Raw genomic sequence first — 15673 nt, 5'->3', positions numbered from 1 at the left:
GGCTCCATATCTAATTTTCCATACTTCCCTGGGACTGCCCATACTTCCGGGTTTATTTTAGCATAATCTTTATCAGACAGTTTGCACAAAGTCACCCCAGTATTTGCTTCCTCATCATTCTTGATGATATTAATTTGCATTCCCAGTTTAACCATTAAATCCCTCCCCTATGGACTGCAATCGCAATTAGGGACAAACAAAATTTCATGCATTTCAAATTTATCTCCTACCTCAATTAGCAGTGGCTGAATAATTCATACTTGTTCAGCCTCTCCCCTCACCCCTTGGATAGTCAAAAATCCCCCTGACAATTGTCCCCCCTTTGGAATAAAGTTCAAAGTGGATTGAGAGGCCCCCACGTCCACTAGGAAGTGCACTTCCTCTCGATCTGGACTCACCCTACAAGTTATCAAGGGCTCCAGGGTGGTGGGTCCCTGACACAATGGGAGCCCCTGACACCCCTAACAATCCATTGCCAATAACCGGTGGACTTCCTCCTCACAAGGGTCCGCCTGTCTCTGAGGGCACTCCTTTTTCCAATGCCCTTTCCTTTTTGCAGATAGCACACTGATTTCTTCCCAATTGACCCCTTGGTTTACCCCCGCGCTGAGGAAGACATGTTTTTGTTAAATGCTGGTGTTCCCCTCCGTTTTTCTGATCCTGGGAGTCCCTGCATTTTCACCCTTGGGGGTTGTAAAAACTGTGCCGTAACTTTCGCCTTTACCCTCATCTTTTCCTCATCCCTTCTTACATACACCTGCTGTGCCTTCTTAACGCATTCTTCCAAGGGCCTGCTCTGCCACTCCTCATCTTTCTGTATTCTCCTTCTTATGTCAGGCCAGGATTTGGGGACAAATTGCACCCTTAACAAGGTGTCAAAGGCTGGCCCCTCAGGGTCCCTCCCCCCTCGTTTTCTTAAGGCATCCCTAGTCCTTTCCAGCCAGTGGGAGAGACTCTCCTCTTTTCCTCGTTCTAAAGACATAGCTTTTAGCACATTGTAGGGTCTAGGAATTGCCGTTTTAACCGCCCTAACGAAGTAGGCGCGATGACCCCAGAGGCGGGCCAAAGTAACCCGATTATTGGGATCCCTGTTAGGGTCCACCTGAGGAATTGTCTCCTCAACTGTGAGTGCATTTGCGCCTCCTGCTGCCTATCCGTGTTCATCTTCCCACAACTGACGAGCTTTCTGTAAAATCATCTGTTTTTCTTACTGTCCCAATAGGATTCCCAGGAGGAAATCCCAGTCCTTCCAGGTAGAATCAGCATTCCCCAGGTACTCATCTATTTTCTCCCCTACTCCAATAGGATCATCCAGGTAGGGGGGTAATTCCTTCTTTAGACCTCTTCTGTCATGTGCTGTTAGAGGCACAATAACAAACCCAAAACCTCCCCCTTGTCCTCCTAGAGGGACCTGCCTCAAGGGCATTTGATGAACTTTTTCAGGCTGTGTTTTAGGTTCTCGAGGAGCCTCGTATTTGGTTCCTCTCCTAGTCGCAGAGGGAGAGATCGCGTTTGAATCATCCCCCTCTTTACTGCTATCACCTGGAGGGGCTGTTGGGGCCCCTCAAGAGCCTGAACCCAATGGCTCTCCCCAGCCCAGCCCCAGCTCTGCAGGGAGAGCGGCTGGGCGAGGGCAAGGGGCACGGGGCTGCCTCCAAACCCAGCTCAGCACCCCTCAGGCTTTGACCCCCATGCGTTCTAGGGGACAGAAGCGACCACAGGCTTGAGAGGAACCAAGAAGAGCTGCTGTATTCAACTGCTGGGAAAAGGCTACAACAGCCGGTCTGGTGCATCCGAAGCGTCAGCGGTGGGCCGGAGATCCACAAAGCTGCCCTGGTACCAGCCAATTCTTGTCACTTTGTTTGCTTTTATCAGTTGCAGCCCCTGCTTCTTGATGTCTTTCCTGGTGGGGACAACTTTCTTGCCTTTCTTGGGAAAATCAGAGGGGTCTGGAGGAGAGAGCGGAGAGGAACGGGCTGAGGAGGGTCTGCGGGGTCACCTCTGCTGTGCCCGTGTCCTCAGGGGAGAGGCAGCACGTTTTTGAGGGCCGAGGGCACCCCGGAGAGCCCTCGGGCACAGGCACTCCCCACTAGCTCTTCCAGCCCAGCATCCCAGGATGACCACCGCTGTGGCCCATCTCCCACACTGCTGAGGCTTCCCGTAAAGGTCTGGAGCTACAGGGTGGTGGCTAAAAAAAGAGGTGGTAAGCTGCCAAAAGCTCATGGTCTCCTCCAAGAGCAGCCACTAGGAGGAGGCCCCAGGCAGAGCCAAGCACTGCTTAGTCTTCACAACCAGGTGATCTGGGAGGTGAGGCTCTCCCTCCTTGCCCCACAGCATCTCTCCTTGTTCCTGCTGTGCTTCGATACTCGCCGCCCCACCGCCTGCCTTCCTTCTCCCACATCCCCACCTCAAATCACCACCCATGCCCTAAGCCTTGCAGACAGCCAAGGTCAGCCCCAAGGCCTGGAGGCAACTCCTGGCTTGGGGTCTGCCGGGACAATGGGAGGCAGGCAAGGACGCCCAGAAGGCCCAGCGGGCAGGGGCTGGGGCAGCTGCTGTGTCTCCTACCTTCCACCGTGCTGCTGCTCTCCTTCAAGGGGATTCTGACGTTCTGCGGATGGTTCACAGCTGCCTTCTCCAGGGCATTCTGCACCTTGACAAGAGCCTGGGAAAGAGGCCCGGGGTTAAGTGCTGAAAGGGAGGTGGGTGTCACAGGCCAAGCGGTTCTCCACCTCCATGTCCCCCTGGAGAAAACAGCCCCCAGTGCCCAGTGCCACCTGGGGCTGAGCTGCTCCATGGCTCTTCCCTGGGGCCACCTGCATCCTCCCAGCTGGGAGGACGGCTTGGGACGGGCCATCCGGGAGAGCCCCGGGGGTGTCCCCAAAGATCACAGCAGGGACGGAGCCCCCGCGCACCTTATTCTCCTGGTCCAGGCTGCGCATTTCGGGGGACAGGCTGGCCACCCGCTGCACCAGGTACTGCAGCTTCTGCTGGCACTGCTGGAGCTTCTCCTCCACGCTGCTGGCCTTGACAGAATCGTCCTGGAGTCGGAGAGAGAAGAACCACCGTGGTGGGGAAAATGAGCCCCTTGGGGTGACGTCGGCTGCACCAAGCGTCACTGCGCTGTGCTCTCGCGCCACCGAGCAGCGGCTGGGGCCGTGCTCACCCCAGCACGGTGCAAGTACCTGGCCAGGCACGGTGATCCCACGCAGATAGGCAAAGAGGCTCTCGACAGCATCTCCAATCTGGACCAGGACCTGCTGGTTCCTCAGCACCGGGCCTCGCAGCTGCTCCAGCCGAGCCTCTTCCTGCTGCAGGTGCATCCTCAGCTCCTCCAGCCTCCTGCAGCCAAACACACTCGCATCTGTACAACTGCATAGGCATGCCGAGATACCCCCAAATCTGCTGCAAAAGCTGCTCAGGTTGCCCCCGCCCCCAAGTGCGGAGCAGAGATGCTGCCTGCAACCCAGCTCCGTGCTGCTGGTACCACTTCCCACGCCAGGCAAGGAGCAAGGGTCCCCCTGCTGCCACAGCGGGAGCTTTGGGTGCCCTGCCAGGAGCAGAGCTGGGCGAGCACCCTGCCCAGAAAACCTCCCGGTGCAGGAGGGGTGGGCGGCTGCAGGGGGACGGAGGAAGGGGTGCCCTGTTGGGACACGCATGATGCACACATCCCCCACAAGGGTAGGGGCACGCTTGGCATGACTGCCCTGAGGCCAGCAACAGCACCTGTTGGTCTCGGCGGGCGGGCGAAACTTCAGCTTGGCCTGCTTCACCTCCAGCTCCTTCAGCTTCTCCTCCATCATGTGGCGCTTCTGCTCGCAGGCCTTGATGCGCTCCTGCATGACCGCTAAGGACGACTTCTGCGCCAGGAGCTTGCTGGGGATGTCCTGGACGGGGGAGAGCACAGGGACTCAGCCCGTGGCGCTCCGGCAGGGTACAGGACCCGGGCCGTGGCCTCGGGGAGGTGTCTGCACCACGGACCGCTGCAAGCTCATGGCTCATAGGGAGAAAAGCAGCTCCATCCCTGCCCGCGCAAGAGGCCTTAGGGGGGCTCCAGCAGCAGAGGAGAGCAGCTAACCCGGCCACAAAGCAAGGCCAGCAGAGAGGTCTCAAAACCCCAGGGCTCCAACAGCCCCGGGTTTTACGGGGGAGGGGTTTTTATGTTACCCTGAAGTGAGAGCACTCCACGGCAGCCTTGGCCTTCTCCAGCTTCTCGGACGCTGCCTGGAACTCGGTGGCCTCTTTGGCAGCTGGGGTGGGAGGGAAGCGTCAGGGAAAGATGCCTGCGGCTGCGCCTGCGTCCCACCCCTCCGCAGCCCTCCAGGCACTCACCCACCAGCGGGTCCTGCGTGTGCACGCTCGGCAAGCCCTTGGCAGGCTGGGACCTGGCTTGCTGCAAGGACATTCATCGTCACCCCCTGAGCTGCTGGCACCCTGGGGGAGCTGGCCCTGCAGCCCCCCACCAGCACCACAGGGGGCTCAGCACTAATGCCCGCCACCTGCCCACAGCCCTGCCTGCGCCGGGTCCCCCCCGGCTCACCGCTCTCAGATGCCTTTCGAGCTCGCTCTTCTGGGTAGCCAGGGAGCGGCACCAGAGCTCTCTCTCCGCCAGGAACTCGGCTTTCTTCTTGGCCATGTCCTTCTGGAGCAGATCAGAGAAGGGAGAAGTGCCTGGGATGTCCAGCGCCAAACACGACCCCTGCCCCGTGTAAACAGGCTGGGAAGGAAAGCGGGCCAGGAGGGCTGGAGGGTGCAGCACGCTGCTTCGCCATGGCTGGTGCTTCAGGCGGGCAGGTGCTTCAGGCAGGCTGTGCCCAGCCCCAGGGCAGCCTGGCCCAAGAACACGACTCGAGAGGAGCTCTGGAGGCACGTGGGTGCCCTGGGCAAACCCAGCTCGGTCTCTTTTGCTCTTTATTGCAGAAGACTGAGCAGCCCCAGCGCGTGGTGCCGTCTGTGGGCTCTGGACGGCTGGAAAGGGGTGCTGGGCACCCACGGGAGAAGGGGGTCCTGCCTGGAAAACTCCCCCCAAGGTGGAGCTGGGGACGCTGGGACATTGCTCCGGGAGGTGCCTTGGACCATCTCACCTTGGCTGCAATAGCGGCTTTCAGGGCATCCAAGGCCATGAGCTCCATGGTTTCCAGCTCCTCGTGGTACAGATCAGCTGTCTTGCTCAGGAGGTCCAGGTGCTGAGGCAGCTGGGCCAGCTCCTGGGGCACAGGGAGCCACAGCACATCAGCCCACTGAGCCCCAGGGGTCCCCCGCGCTCTGACAGGGAATGAACGGAGGGGAGCAGGAGGACCGCGCTGATCCGGGAGGGCGTCCCACCAGCACGGCCCCTTGGGCACCTCATTGCCTTTGCAGGGGGAGCAGGTGGGACGATGGCACGGTGAGGAGGAGCTCACCTTCCTCAGGGCATCCCGCACCACCAGGTACACAGAGGTCACCTTCTCTGCAGCCTGGACTTTGATCAGCATCTTCTCAATGCTGTTCCTCAGCTGGTGAACCACCTGGCGCAGAGATGGCGGGGGGGACGGACACAGGGTGAGCCCCTGTGCGGAGCCTGGTGCCCACCCGGGGCGTGCAGGGCTTAGATTAAAGACCCCGTGGGTGCTGCCACCCCAGGGAGGGGCCCTGGGTACCTGTGCCTGATGCCACCGGTTGTCCATCTCGGCATCCTGCAGCTGCTGCAACTTCTCCTGCAGCTCATCCCGGACTCGGCTCCGCTGCCTCAGCTGGTACAGCAGCATGTTGCAGGTGTTCACCTGCTCGTGGATTTGAGCCTGGAGCTTCTCCTGGGCCACCTGGGTGGGCATGCAAGGGTTCACCCGGCTGGAAGTAGGGCTTGCTGGGCACCCACGGGAGAAGGGGGTCCTGCCTGGAAAACTCCCCCCAAGGTGGAGCTGGGGACGCTGGGACATTGCTCCGGGACATCGTCACTGCCTTGGCAGGACGGGCTCTGGCAGAGCTTTGCTCTGGGGGGCTGCTTGGGCTAAGGCAGAGGCAGGTGTCTGCTGATGGCACTGGCGGGTCAGGCTTAGGGACCCTGCGTAACGCAGACCCGGGGCTGGGCATCCATAGAACCGGTCAGTGCCCCAGATGTGGAGGCTGGCGGAGAGCGGAGGCACCGCTCTCTGCCTGCAAGAGGCCCCTGGGCAAAGGCAGCTCCGCGGGGCCAGCGCCTCTCTCTCTCGAGGCTTAGAATAAGCAGGTCACCACGTTGGGACAGGCGGCAAAGGGCAGAGACAGCACCTGTCTCCCAGGGGTGCAGCTGGACCCTGTAGGAACCCAGGCAGCCCCGGGGACGCGCAGGGTGGGAGGGCCAGGAGCTCTGCTGGGGCAAAGCATCTGTGCAGGGAGCTAAAGGAGGACCTGCACGGATGGGTGCAGCGGTGGAAAGGGACCCCGTGGGACCACACGTGAACACCCCGTGTCTCGCTGTACCAGCCCTGTGGGGCTGTCCTGGGGCCAGCACCAGGCCCCTCTGCCCTGCCCCCTGTTCTTCTGAGCGTCCCCGGAGCCCCAGCCCCCTGGGAGCAGCCCCTGCCCTCCGGACCCTGCTGTTACCTCCAGCGTTTTCCCGGCCAAAGCGATGCCCAAGGGTTTCTGCGCTCCGAAAGCCTCAGAGGCGGCAAGTGGCTTCCACGCCTGTGGGCAGGAGAGAGCTCTCTTGAACTGTGGCGACAGTCGCACCCTATCGCTGCCCTCCCGAGAGGCGCGGCGGAGGAGCTGGCTCTGCAGGGCCAGCACCAGGCAGGGGTAGAGCAGGTGGGATGGGCTGGTACCTTCTGGGCAGCGCTCAGGGCACGGATGTCCTGCTGCACCGCCTCACGCAGCGGGGGAAGCCGCTCTCTCTTCTGACGGAGCTTCTCCTCACAGGACAGCATAAAAATCTTCCTGCCTTGCTCTGGAGGACACAAAGGTGCTGTTGGTACCATGCAGGACGACGTGGGGACCAGGAGCCCCCGGGCCGTCCCCCCGAAGCCCAAGGGGCAGCACCTTGCAAGGCGAGGGTGGCGCGCAGCCCCTGGGCCTGCTGGCTGAGCATTGCCTTCCGGCCCTGCATGGTGCTGCTCCTGCTGTGTGCGTGGCAGCTGTCGCAGCTCCACTGCCCGACGGGGACGCCGTGACTGCTGGAGAGGTCACGGCCGCTGGACACGTCGCTGGGCGGCGACCACATGTCACTGACACCCAACACACGTGTCACAGCCACCCACGGAATCGTTGCCATGGCACCTCCAAGGGCTGCACGCCACACCCCTCCTGATGGGCCGTTGCCTCCCGCGCGCCCATCGCTGCCCACAGCCCCTTCCTCTCCGCTTCTGCGGGCAACACGTTCATTAAGAAGCAATTCCTGGGCTCTCTCTCCGGGAGCCGAAGGCAGGGCGGGCAGCGGGGATCCCACCTCGGTTTCCCATCCCTGCGGCTACAGCAGGCGCAAGCTGCCCAGCCCAGGGAGCCCTCCAAGCCCCACCAGAAACTGGGTGAGGACAGTTACAGGCAAAACACGTGTCCACGTAGACCCAAAGACACTACCAGCCCTCTCGGCAAGCTGCTGGCTTGTTTCAAATGGCAAGAGCAGTCTCTTACTACCTGGACACGTACCTTCAGAAATTCCAGGGAGTTAGTCAGCACTAACGGTTGGGCAGGGAGTTACGCTGCTGTGGAAATGGGCAAGGACAAAGCAGCTACCGATGCTGCTACTGACTTTGGTGCTTCCCATACGTTCCTGCTGAACTACAAACATGACAAGAAACACAAGCATGTACGCTTCTTTCTTGACAAATAGAGCCAAGCTCCTTCTACCAGAGAAAACTCTTCACACTGGGGTTGCAGAAGACGGCTTTATAAGGAAATTGCCTTCCGAGCACCAAGCTCCTAAATCACCTTGGGTTAAGTTTCTCTAAGTCAAGACCTTTAACCTACAGCCATCCTATTGTGCTCTAGGTGTCGAACATGGAAAACACAGAAATCCTTGGACTGTCAAATCAAGTATTAGTGACACAGTATCATCTGAGGCTCTTACTCAGGCTCTCATTTGCAGATTCACTAATTGCACGTCAGCGCTAGGTGCCAGTGACCAGCTAAATATCAACATTAGCAGCACGAAGAGACGGCCACTTGGAAAACAAGGGGTTAAGGGCTGGTACAGACGAGGGATCTTGCCAATCTGTCCATGGACATAGAGATCTCCACCTGGGGCAAATACAGTTACCACGCCAGTAAACTTTCCTAGGCAGCTGTCCCTACCCAGCTGGCTCCAAAAGCCCCCTGCAGCCGTTCACTCACCCCTAGTCTGTCCCCTCAGGGTTGGGGAGGAGAAAATGCAACCGAAAGGGCTTGAGGGTCAAGACAAAGGACAGGGAGGGCTCACCCACCAGTTACGGCCACCAGCAAAAGACAGACTCCACTTGGGGATAACAACACACATTTCATACAAAACAACCACCACCATCAAGGAGAACGAGAGATACAACCGGGTCTGAAATACAACGCACCTTCCCCCCGCCAGCCCTCCGCTCTTCCCGCGCTCACCTCTGCTCCCTCTTCCCCCCCAGCAGCACAGGGGGGGCAGGGAATGGGGGGCACAGCCCGGCCGGCACGAGGGGTCTCCCTGCTCCTTCCCCCTCAGGGAGAGGGGCCCTCGCCGCCCTCCCCTGCCCCCCCGGGGTCCCTCTCCCGGCAGACACTCCTCCACCCCCTGCCCCAACGCGAGTCCTTCCCGCGGGGCCGCAGCTCCCCAACCCGCCCCAGCGCGGGGCCCTCCCGGGGCTGCCGCCCTCCCACCGACGGGCGGCTCCAGCGCGGGCGGAGTCGCGGCTGCTCCGGGCCCGGGCCCTGCTCCTCCGGCCCGGGGCCCTCCGCGGGCTGCAGGGCGACCTCTGGGCCGCCGCTGGGCTCCAGGGGCTGCAGGGGCTCCGCCGCCATCTTAACCGCGGGCCGCAGGGGAACCCCTGCTCCGGCACAGCTCCCCCTCTGCTGCCTCCCGGACCGGGGCTCCGCAGGGCTGGCTCTCTCCCATCCCCCTTCTCTCACACCCTCGCCAACACACACAGACAAAACCAAAGCCGACAATCAACGGCTTCTTTCCCTCTTCAACCGGGATTCGCAGAGGCGCCATCGGCCTGGCCTTGCCCAGAGGCGGGTCCGAAATTGGAGTCGGGGGAGCTTCTCGGAGCCTCTTCCAGGGGCTCCCTCCCCCACTACCGAAACCGTGCCAAAACCCCACCAGACACCAAACTACCACAGCAGCATTGAAACACCGAGGAAGATCAGCTTGGGGGCGAGAGAAAGCGTTTTAAGATGGATAAAAGGGTTCAAGAAGCTCTCTTCCACTGGCCCCGAGCAAAACTCAGGCTCTAGAGCGGCAACTCCTTCCAAAATATTCCTAAAGAAACGTCGCGCAGCCTTGCACACGCTGGTGTCAATAGGCTGCTGCAGAAATCAGCTTCCTGGAGGAAGCCTTGGACTAAGGATCTAGTCCCGCAGGCCCTCGGCACCTGACCTGTCAAACCTCCCTCCTCCAGCGGACTTCAACTCCCCCTGCTTAAATCCTACAAAATTCACGTTAATGGTACAAAGGAAAAGGTCAAGTCCACAGTACACACCACAGCTCTGTTTAATTGTCATATAGCGGGGTGAGTCATGTGGTCCAAAAGTAAACAGCCAGCAACTAACACAACACATGCTCATCTTTGAGACACCTAGTTGTTGGCTAGTCTGCAGCTCCTGACTTGCTGCGCACTATCAGCATGGAAACAGGTATGTAACGCTAAAGGCTCCTGAATCTCCTGCTGGTTTAGCTTTTAGTCATACAAGCATATATGGTTTGCATGGCGGTTTGTATTTTTAGTATCTCCTCCTCCATTGTTGTCCTCTCTTCCCCTCTTCTTTGAAATACACAAGTTCAACTTAAAAGCATTTGTTTAACACAGCTGAAACAAGATGCAACAGAATTATGAATAATTACACATTGTGCCTCAGGAGCTAGCTGGAAGTTCTGTGCCTGTATTAGAAAGCAGCATAAAAAGACAGAGGATAAAGGACAGCTGTCAGAATCGTGCTAAAGAGACAGGGGGCACATACGAACAGTTAGTGCTGGGGAATGACAGCCCAACAAGAGCCTCTGGAGCTCCGTGGCCACAGGCCACCACTGCCTGTTCGGTATTCATTTTCTCAGCGAACGAGAACAGCTCACGAGCACAGGCTCCCCCTTCAGCCTACAAAAGGCTGTGCTACGGCCAGAGATACCTCCTATACTATTAACAAAAATAATTATTTTATTTCTTTCTGCATCTGTAATATATAAATAGATGATAATTCATTTTTATTAATGTAGCTAAATATATTTTATGAATAAGTTATTTGGATAACATTTTTCTAAGTCATCAAGTACTGCCACATCCAGTGAAGGAAATCTTTTAAGAATGGTCCTTTAAAGTACTCTATCAAATTATCAAGCAGCCAATTATGGAAGCCTAAGTCAGTTTTCATGCTGCCAAGAGATCAGTTTTTAGACATGATCCACTCTGCACCTGTTTAGAAGTGAAAACGCAGCTCTCTCTTCTTAACGTTCCTCTCCTCACATACAAAACCCACCCCGCAGTGACTTACGCAATCTTCTGCTCAACACCGACAACTCGAAATAAAAGTGATTGGCACCATATCGAACACTCTTCAGTAGCAACCCTTAAGGTAAACCAAAGCTAGACAAACTTCCGTATCACATCTCAACCCAATCCTCATTTGTGCAACTCTGACAAAAGATGTTCCTACAGGCAAAGACATTTGTAAACCAAGCAAGTGTAAAATTATTAAAAACACCCACACTGCATGGAAAAATCCCAAAGGATTAGTGTCAGAAAACATCTGGCAGCAAGAGATTGGAGAAAACATGAAGGCCTAACAGAAGAGAGTGGCTAACACCAGTCATTTCATAGGATGTTGTTAAAGTAGTACTGCTGCAGAAAGGTCTTCATTATTCAAGCTTTTCATCTCCTTCCTCCACGTCTTTCAGGCTGAGCACTTCCAGTGTTCCCTTCCCTTTCGTCTCACTCCGGATCAGCTCATCAATCTCTCTGAAGCAGCCTGGGTCAATAAGGCACACCTGAAATGTTTCACATTTCATCAGTCAAGCAATAATATTTGATTTTCATCAGCCCCAACATTAGTTTTCATTAAAAAAAATATTGTTTAGTTACTAAGAAGGACTTTGCAGAGCTGATAAGCAATTTCTATCAAGTAATCTTCGCGCAGAAGTTTTGCAGTTCCATTTCCCCATGCTGGACATGTCTTTTGACAGTTGGGATTGCTGGATTCTAATCTGTTCTCAGAAAGGTTTTTACTAATACCCAATTTTGCTTTACCCCAGACTATTTTTAAAAAACCTAATTAACCACTGTCAAAATATAGGCCTGACCCACCAAAAATTAACATTCCATACATGCAGAGAAACATGCTGTAGGATAAGAGAAATTACACTATGCTGCTTCTCAGCTTGAAGCAGCAATCTCTGTATAATAAAGGCCACTGTGAAGCTTACATCACTTGGATTGTGTGAAATTAAGAACTACAAGCTACACACTACACCTCTGATTTAGAATCTCTGGTAAACTTGAAGTTTATCTGAACAACTTCCATATATTAATTCATCTTCTAGTAAAACGTACAGGTGTAGTCAAATCAATTATGAAACCCAAGGACTGCTTTATTGCTTACGATTTCCAACTGTTCGTGGAAGTCTTCATTCTCAATAACTTTAATCAGTGGCTTGAGCTTCTCTTTCAGTTTCTTCCCTTCCTTTGCTGGAAGAATAAAGCGCAGCCTCATGTGAGCACGTTCAATTTGCATCGTCTCCTTTAACTGTCTGATCACCTCCAGTGCCTGTGAAGACATGAGGAAGAAAGAGCATTTACACACCTGCTTAAACAACACCACGCAGATCAAAATCGTAAGCCCTTTGCACTGGCTTCAGATATGTTTCTCAGCACTGATCACTGCCACTCTGCTGTGGTGAGTTTGCTGTTAGGGTATTTTGATAGATTAACAAGAAAAGGAGAGGTTTTGCTATTTGTGATCACTTCAAATACTTAAAAAACCTGTCTGAAATAACGTTAAACAGCAAAACAACAGAGGCAAAGCCTGATTTACTACCTCAACCAAAATAAATGATAAAACTTTTATTTCTGTTGCTGCTTCAATTAGTTTCATTCTTTCTCCCTTCCCCGAACTGTTAGCAAACAAACTGCATGAGTTTCAGAAGCTGCTTGTACCCAGCATTCAACTGCCGGCCAGCTGAGCAATCACGCTGCGGGCTTTAGACCCCAGGGCTTTGTTGAGCCCTCTGGGACTGCTGACAGGGAAATTAGGCTTGAAGACAACACCTTTGAGCAGAAGCTCATTCTGTGAGAAAACTGACCTGCTGCTTCGTGCTCTTGTGGGGTTTGACAGAGTAGTGAATATCCTTCATGGCTCTTTCTATGAGGATTACCGTGTACGGCCTCTTTGTTTCAGGATTCACACATTTGTCAGCTACAATAGTTGCGATGTCTCTGAACATCTGCTCCAGCTGTGTGTGTCGTTCTTTGTCTGACACCTGCAGCTCCCCTTTTGATAAAATCTGTACAATAAAAATAAAGAAATCAGTTAGTAAACATCACAGATTTGATTAAAGAATGAAGCTCTAGTAACTTTGTTAAATGTAACAATTGGAATGGTTTGGTTAGCTGTGAAGTGCAGAAAAAGAATAATCACGTTAATAACACACATCATGATGACAGGCAGCACTAGAAAGACTTCAGACAAAAAACACACCACACGAAACTACAAAAACAGAAGCGCGGATTTACTTGAATTCCAGTCACCCACAACAAGTCCACAGTTCAGGTCCTACCAAGAAGGACTAAGAAATTAGGCCTGTTTTTAATACTTAATTGAACTGCCCAAAGTAAGTGAGTGTCCCCTTCCTTTCCCCACATCCTTAATCACACATCTCAGGTGAGAAACCCTTCAGTGCTGGCTACGCTTTGCTCCGTGTCTGTAAATGTCAGTTATGTTACAGAACACTCGCAACTCTTTTCAGTCAGATGCATATATAAAATTTAATACTGCACCACAGAGCTACCACTCCTTGCTACCCATTTCTTAACAAATAAACAACCTTTTCGCCTACAGAGGCATTGCATTCTACGAAAACCTTCCAGTAACAAACCAACCCACCATGTCTGTGTGAGATGGTAAAACACTTGGAAAGTCTTCTCCAAGCTTTTGCAAAGCAAAGTGTGTGAAACCTACCATCTTACAGATTTCTGTTTGGTCATCTGTCCCAAATGCTTTAACGAGATCTTCCTTCTTTGCCACCTGGCCTTTGGAAACATTGACGAACACCGTGTGCGTCTGCAGGACCTCGTCGAGATCCTTCTCCCTAGAGATCAGGGCAGGGTTAGAAAATTTGCAGCCATGTAAGGAAGAGTGCACGAATTTTTAGCAAGGAGGAACAAGTCCTGCTGCCCAGGGCTGGATCAGCAGAGCCTGGAAAATTCTATTACCGAAATGTCACTCTCCGGGGAAGGGCAGGGGCACCGCACGGCGCCCCGGGGCGCTCCCCCTTCCCGGCTCCACGCGGGCCCCACCAGCTCCGCAGCCGGCACCCGATTAGCTCCACAGCCGGGCCTCACGCAGGCCTCCTCCTCCCCGGCTCCCCCTCAGGGCTCCCTCCGGCCACAGCCAGGTCCCCCACGGAACCCCCGCCACGCAACCGGGTCCGCCACGGGCCTGCCCCCCCCGGCCCCCCTCAGGCAGGCCCCGCCGGCGGCAGCCGGTCACTCACGCTCCGCTGCGCCATCCCATGACCTTGTTGCGGTAGCAGGCGATCTCGAAGCGCTTGCCGCCGCGCCGGGCCCGCACCACGGCCACGTTGGTGAGGCGGATCTGGTTAGTGGGGGTGAAGATGGACATGGCGGCGGCTGCTCCTCCGCCGCCGGCGGGCGCAGACGGGGGCGAAGGGCGGGGCCGCCCCACGCCGCCTTCCCATTGGCGGCCGCTAGGGCTTCCCCGCCCGCCCCCCGTTGCTCCGGCAAAAGCCGTCCGGAGGGAAACGGGAGGAGGCGGCGGGGGGTGGCCGGAAGGGGAGGGAGGCGGCGGCGGCGGCACCACATGGCCGGAGGCGGGGGGCTGCGGTATGAGGGCCGGAGCGGCGGGCCGGGGTGAGGAGGGAGGTAACAACCGTGAGGGAGGGGTGTGGGTGTGTGGGGAGGGTAATAACCGTGAGGGGCATGCGAGGGGGTAATAACTGGGGTGGTGGGGGGTGGTGTAATAACCGTGAGGGGGTAATAACTGTTAGGGGTCTGCGTGCGTGTGCGTGTGTGGTGGGGGGGGGTGGGGTGTGTGGTGTGTGTAATAACCGTGAGGGGGGCGTGTGTATGTGTGTGGGGGTGTGTAATTACCGTGAGGGTGTGTGTGTGGGGGGGTGTGTGTAATTACCGTCAGGCGGGGTGTGGGGGGGGGGGGTGTGTGTGTGTGGGGGGTGTAATAGCCATGAGGTAGCTACTGGATGGGGAGGTCTGTGTGAGGGGCTTGTACAGAAGAGTAGTACGTGGGTGGGGGTGAGTGCAGAGGAATTAAATGGGGTGGGCTCGGGGGGGTGCAGAGGGGCAGGTGCTGGGGTAGGCACAGGGCTGAGGGGTGGGGGGCAGCTCCAGTGGGGGGGTCAGGCACAGTGCAGGAGTGGGTGCTGTGGGGTAACTGCAGGGGGGGGGTAGGGGGGGGGGGTGGAGCGGGGTACCTGGGCTGCTGCAGGTTTCTGGAGCCCCCCTCAAGGGGTTTGCTGCTGGTGTGGGCTGGCAGCACTGGGCTGCGAGTAGAATGGCAGGTGCTCTGAGCTCTTTTCTTTTGGGGTGTTCAGCGTTGCTGGTGGAGGGGTGAGGGGATCTTATCGAGCTTCTGATCTGGTACTGCAAGTAACAGCTCAGGGGAAAAGTAAAAAAGTTTCTGGTCTCTTGGAAATACTTGGTTTCTGGGCTCTTGTCTGATGTCTGGGAAAACAAGGTCCAAGAGGACTGCAGGTGACAGGAGCAGTGTTTCTCAGTCAATAAGTGTCACAAACAAATCTCATTTAGGCTCCTGAAAGTTTTGTCTGAAGTAGGTAACCAAAGGCACCACATAAGTACGCTCCTGGCTACAACATTGTTCAGGTTGGTGCAGAATGTTCAGGGTACACAAACTCAGTTGTTCTGAATCAAACCTCACTCACGTGGTAGAGTTTGGAAAAAAGGTACTTGCAATTGTGAAAGGCCAGTTTTCAGTCTGGCCTTGAAACTCTGGGTCAAAGCTGTTGTAATCAGTGTACAAGCAAGGGTTGTGTTCAGCAGCAAGCTCTGTGGAGATGATTTTGTGCTTGAAATGGAGCTTTCTAGCTCCAGAGATCTGCATGTGCCAGGTCTGCGCAAAACTGAGGCTGGTATGATACAGTGGGTGTTTCACAAGGGCTTTATACTTTCAAACATTTGCACAGCACAAGTATTTTCTGCTTTTCCTGATAACAGAACCTGCTCTATCTAGAAAAAACCCAGAGTTTCCATATGCCAGTCTAAAATGTTAGCTTGGATATGCAGATGGAACTTACCTGACACGCCTCTGAGGAGGTGAAGGCTCCTTTGGTTTAAATGTAGCGTCTTGT

General features: G+C 55.5%; 2 protein-coding genes across 3 annotated transcripts; both read right to left on the bottom strand.

Moving 5' to 3' along the window:
• Nucleotides 1–1723: 1723 nt before the first annotated feature.
• Nucleotides 1724–8321, bottom strand: LOC147414137 (coiled-coil domain-containing protein 183-like). Of its 2 annotated transcripts, none has more exons than XM_086475258.1 (14): nt 7603–8321; nt 6783–6904; nt 6565–6645; nt 5640–5801; nt 5403–5507; nt 5085–5207; nt 4541–4642; nt 4333–4393; nt 4168–4250; nt 3727–3887; nt 3186–3342; nt 2916–3041; nt 2569–2665; nt 1724–1949 (listed from the first exon to the last, which is right to left on the bottom strand). In XM_086475258.1, exons 2-14 carry the CDS (start codon nt 6882–6884, stop codon nt 1771–1773), a joined length of 1539 nt encoding a protein of 512 aa, XP_086331384.1. In that variant the 5' UTR covers nt 6885–6904; nt 7603–8321; the 3' UTR covers nt 1724–1770. The 2 variants fall into 2 exon arrangements, with proteins under 2 accessions (XP_086331384.1, XP_086331383.1); XM_086475257.1 differs by lacking the exon at nt 7603–8321 and adding an exon at nt 6997–7166.
• A 1272-nt stretch (nt 8322–9593) lies between these two features.
• On the bottom strand, nt 9594–13968 carry SBDS (SBDS ribosome maturation factor). Its single transcript, XM_086475246.1, has 5 exons — nt 13826–13968; nt 13291–13420; nt 12416–12616; nt 11716–11880; nt 9594–11104 (listed from the first exon to the last, which is right to left on the bottom strand). The coding sequence occupies exons 1-5, from the start codon at nt 13951–13953 to the stop codon at nt 10976–10978; spliced, it is 753 nt and encodes a 250-aa protein (XP_086331372.1). The 5' UTR covers nt 13954–13968; the 3' UTR covers nt 9594–10975.
• Between the last annotated feature and the right edge of the window lie 1705 nt (nt 13969–15673).

The sequence above is a fragment of the Leptosomus discolor genome, chromosome 18 (assembly GCF_034619465.1).
Source record: "Leptosomus discolor isolate bLepDis1 chromosome 18, bLepDis1.hap2, whole genome shotgun sequence".
NCBI lineage: Eukaryota > Metazoa > Chordata > Aves > Leptosomiformes > Leptosomidae > Leptosomus > Leptosomus discolor.
The sequence above is the reverse complement of the archived record's forward strand: the minus strand, read 5'-3'. Positions and strand labels throughout refer to the sequence as shown.

Coding starts and splice junctions, on each gene's coding strand:
- LOC147414137 (XM_086475257.1), bottom strand. CDS start 7,063: ATGCAGGGCCGGAAGGCAATGCTCAGCCAGCAGGCCCAGGGGCTGCGC. Junction 6,646..6,782: donor CCCTGAGCGCTGCCCAGAAG/GTACCAGCCCAT, acceptor TCCTGCCCACAG/GCGTGGAAGCCACTTGCCGC. Junction 4,251..4,332: donor CACGCAGGACCCGCTGGTGG/GTGAGTGCCTGG, acceptor CTCCCACCCCAG/CTGCCAAAGAGGCCACCGAG.
- SBDS (XM_086475246.1), bottom strand. CDS start 13,953: ATGTCCATCTTCACCCCCACTAACCAGATCCGCCTCACCAACGTGGCC. Junction 13,421..13,825: donor ATGGGATGGCGCAGCGGAGC/GTGAGTGACCGG, acceptor CCTGATCTCTAG/GGAGAAGGATCTCGACGAGG. Junction 12,617..13,290: donor AAACAGAAATCTGTAAGATG/GTAGGTTTCACA, acceptor TTTATTGTACAG/ATTTTATCAAAAGGGGAGCT.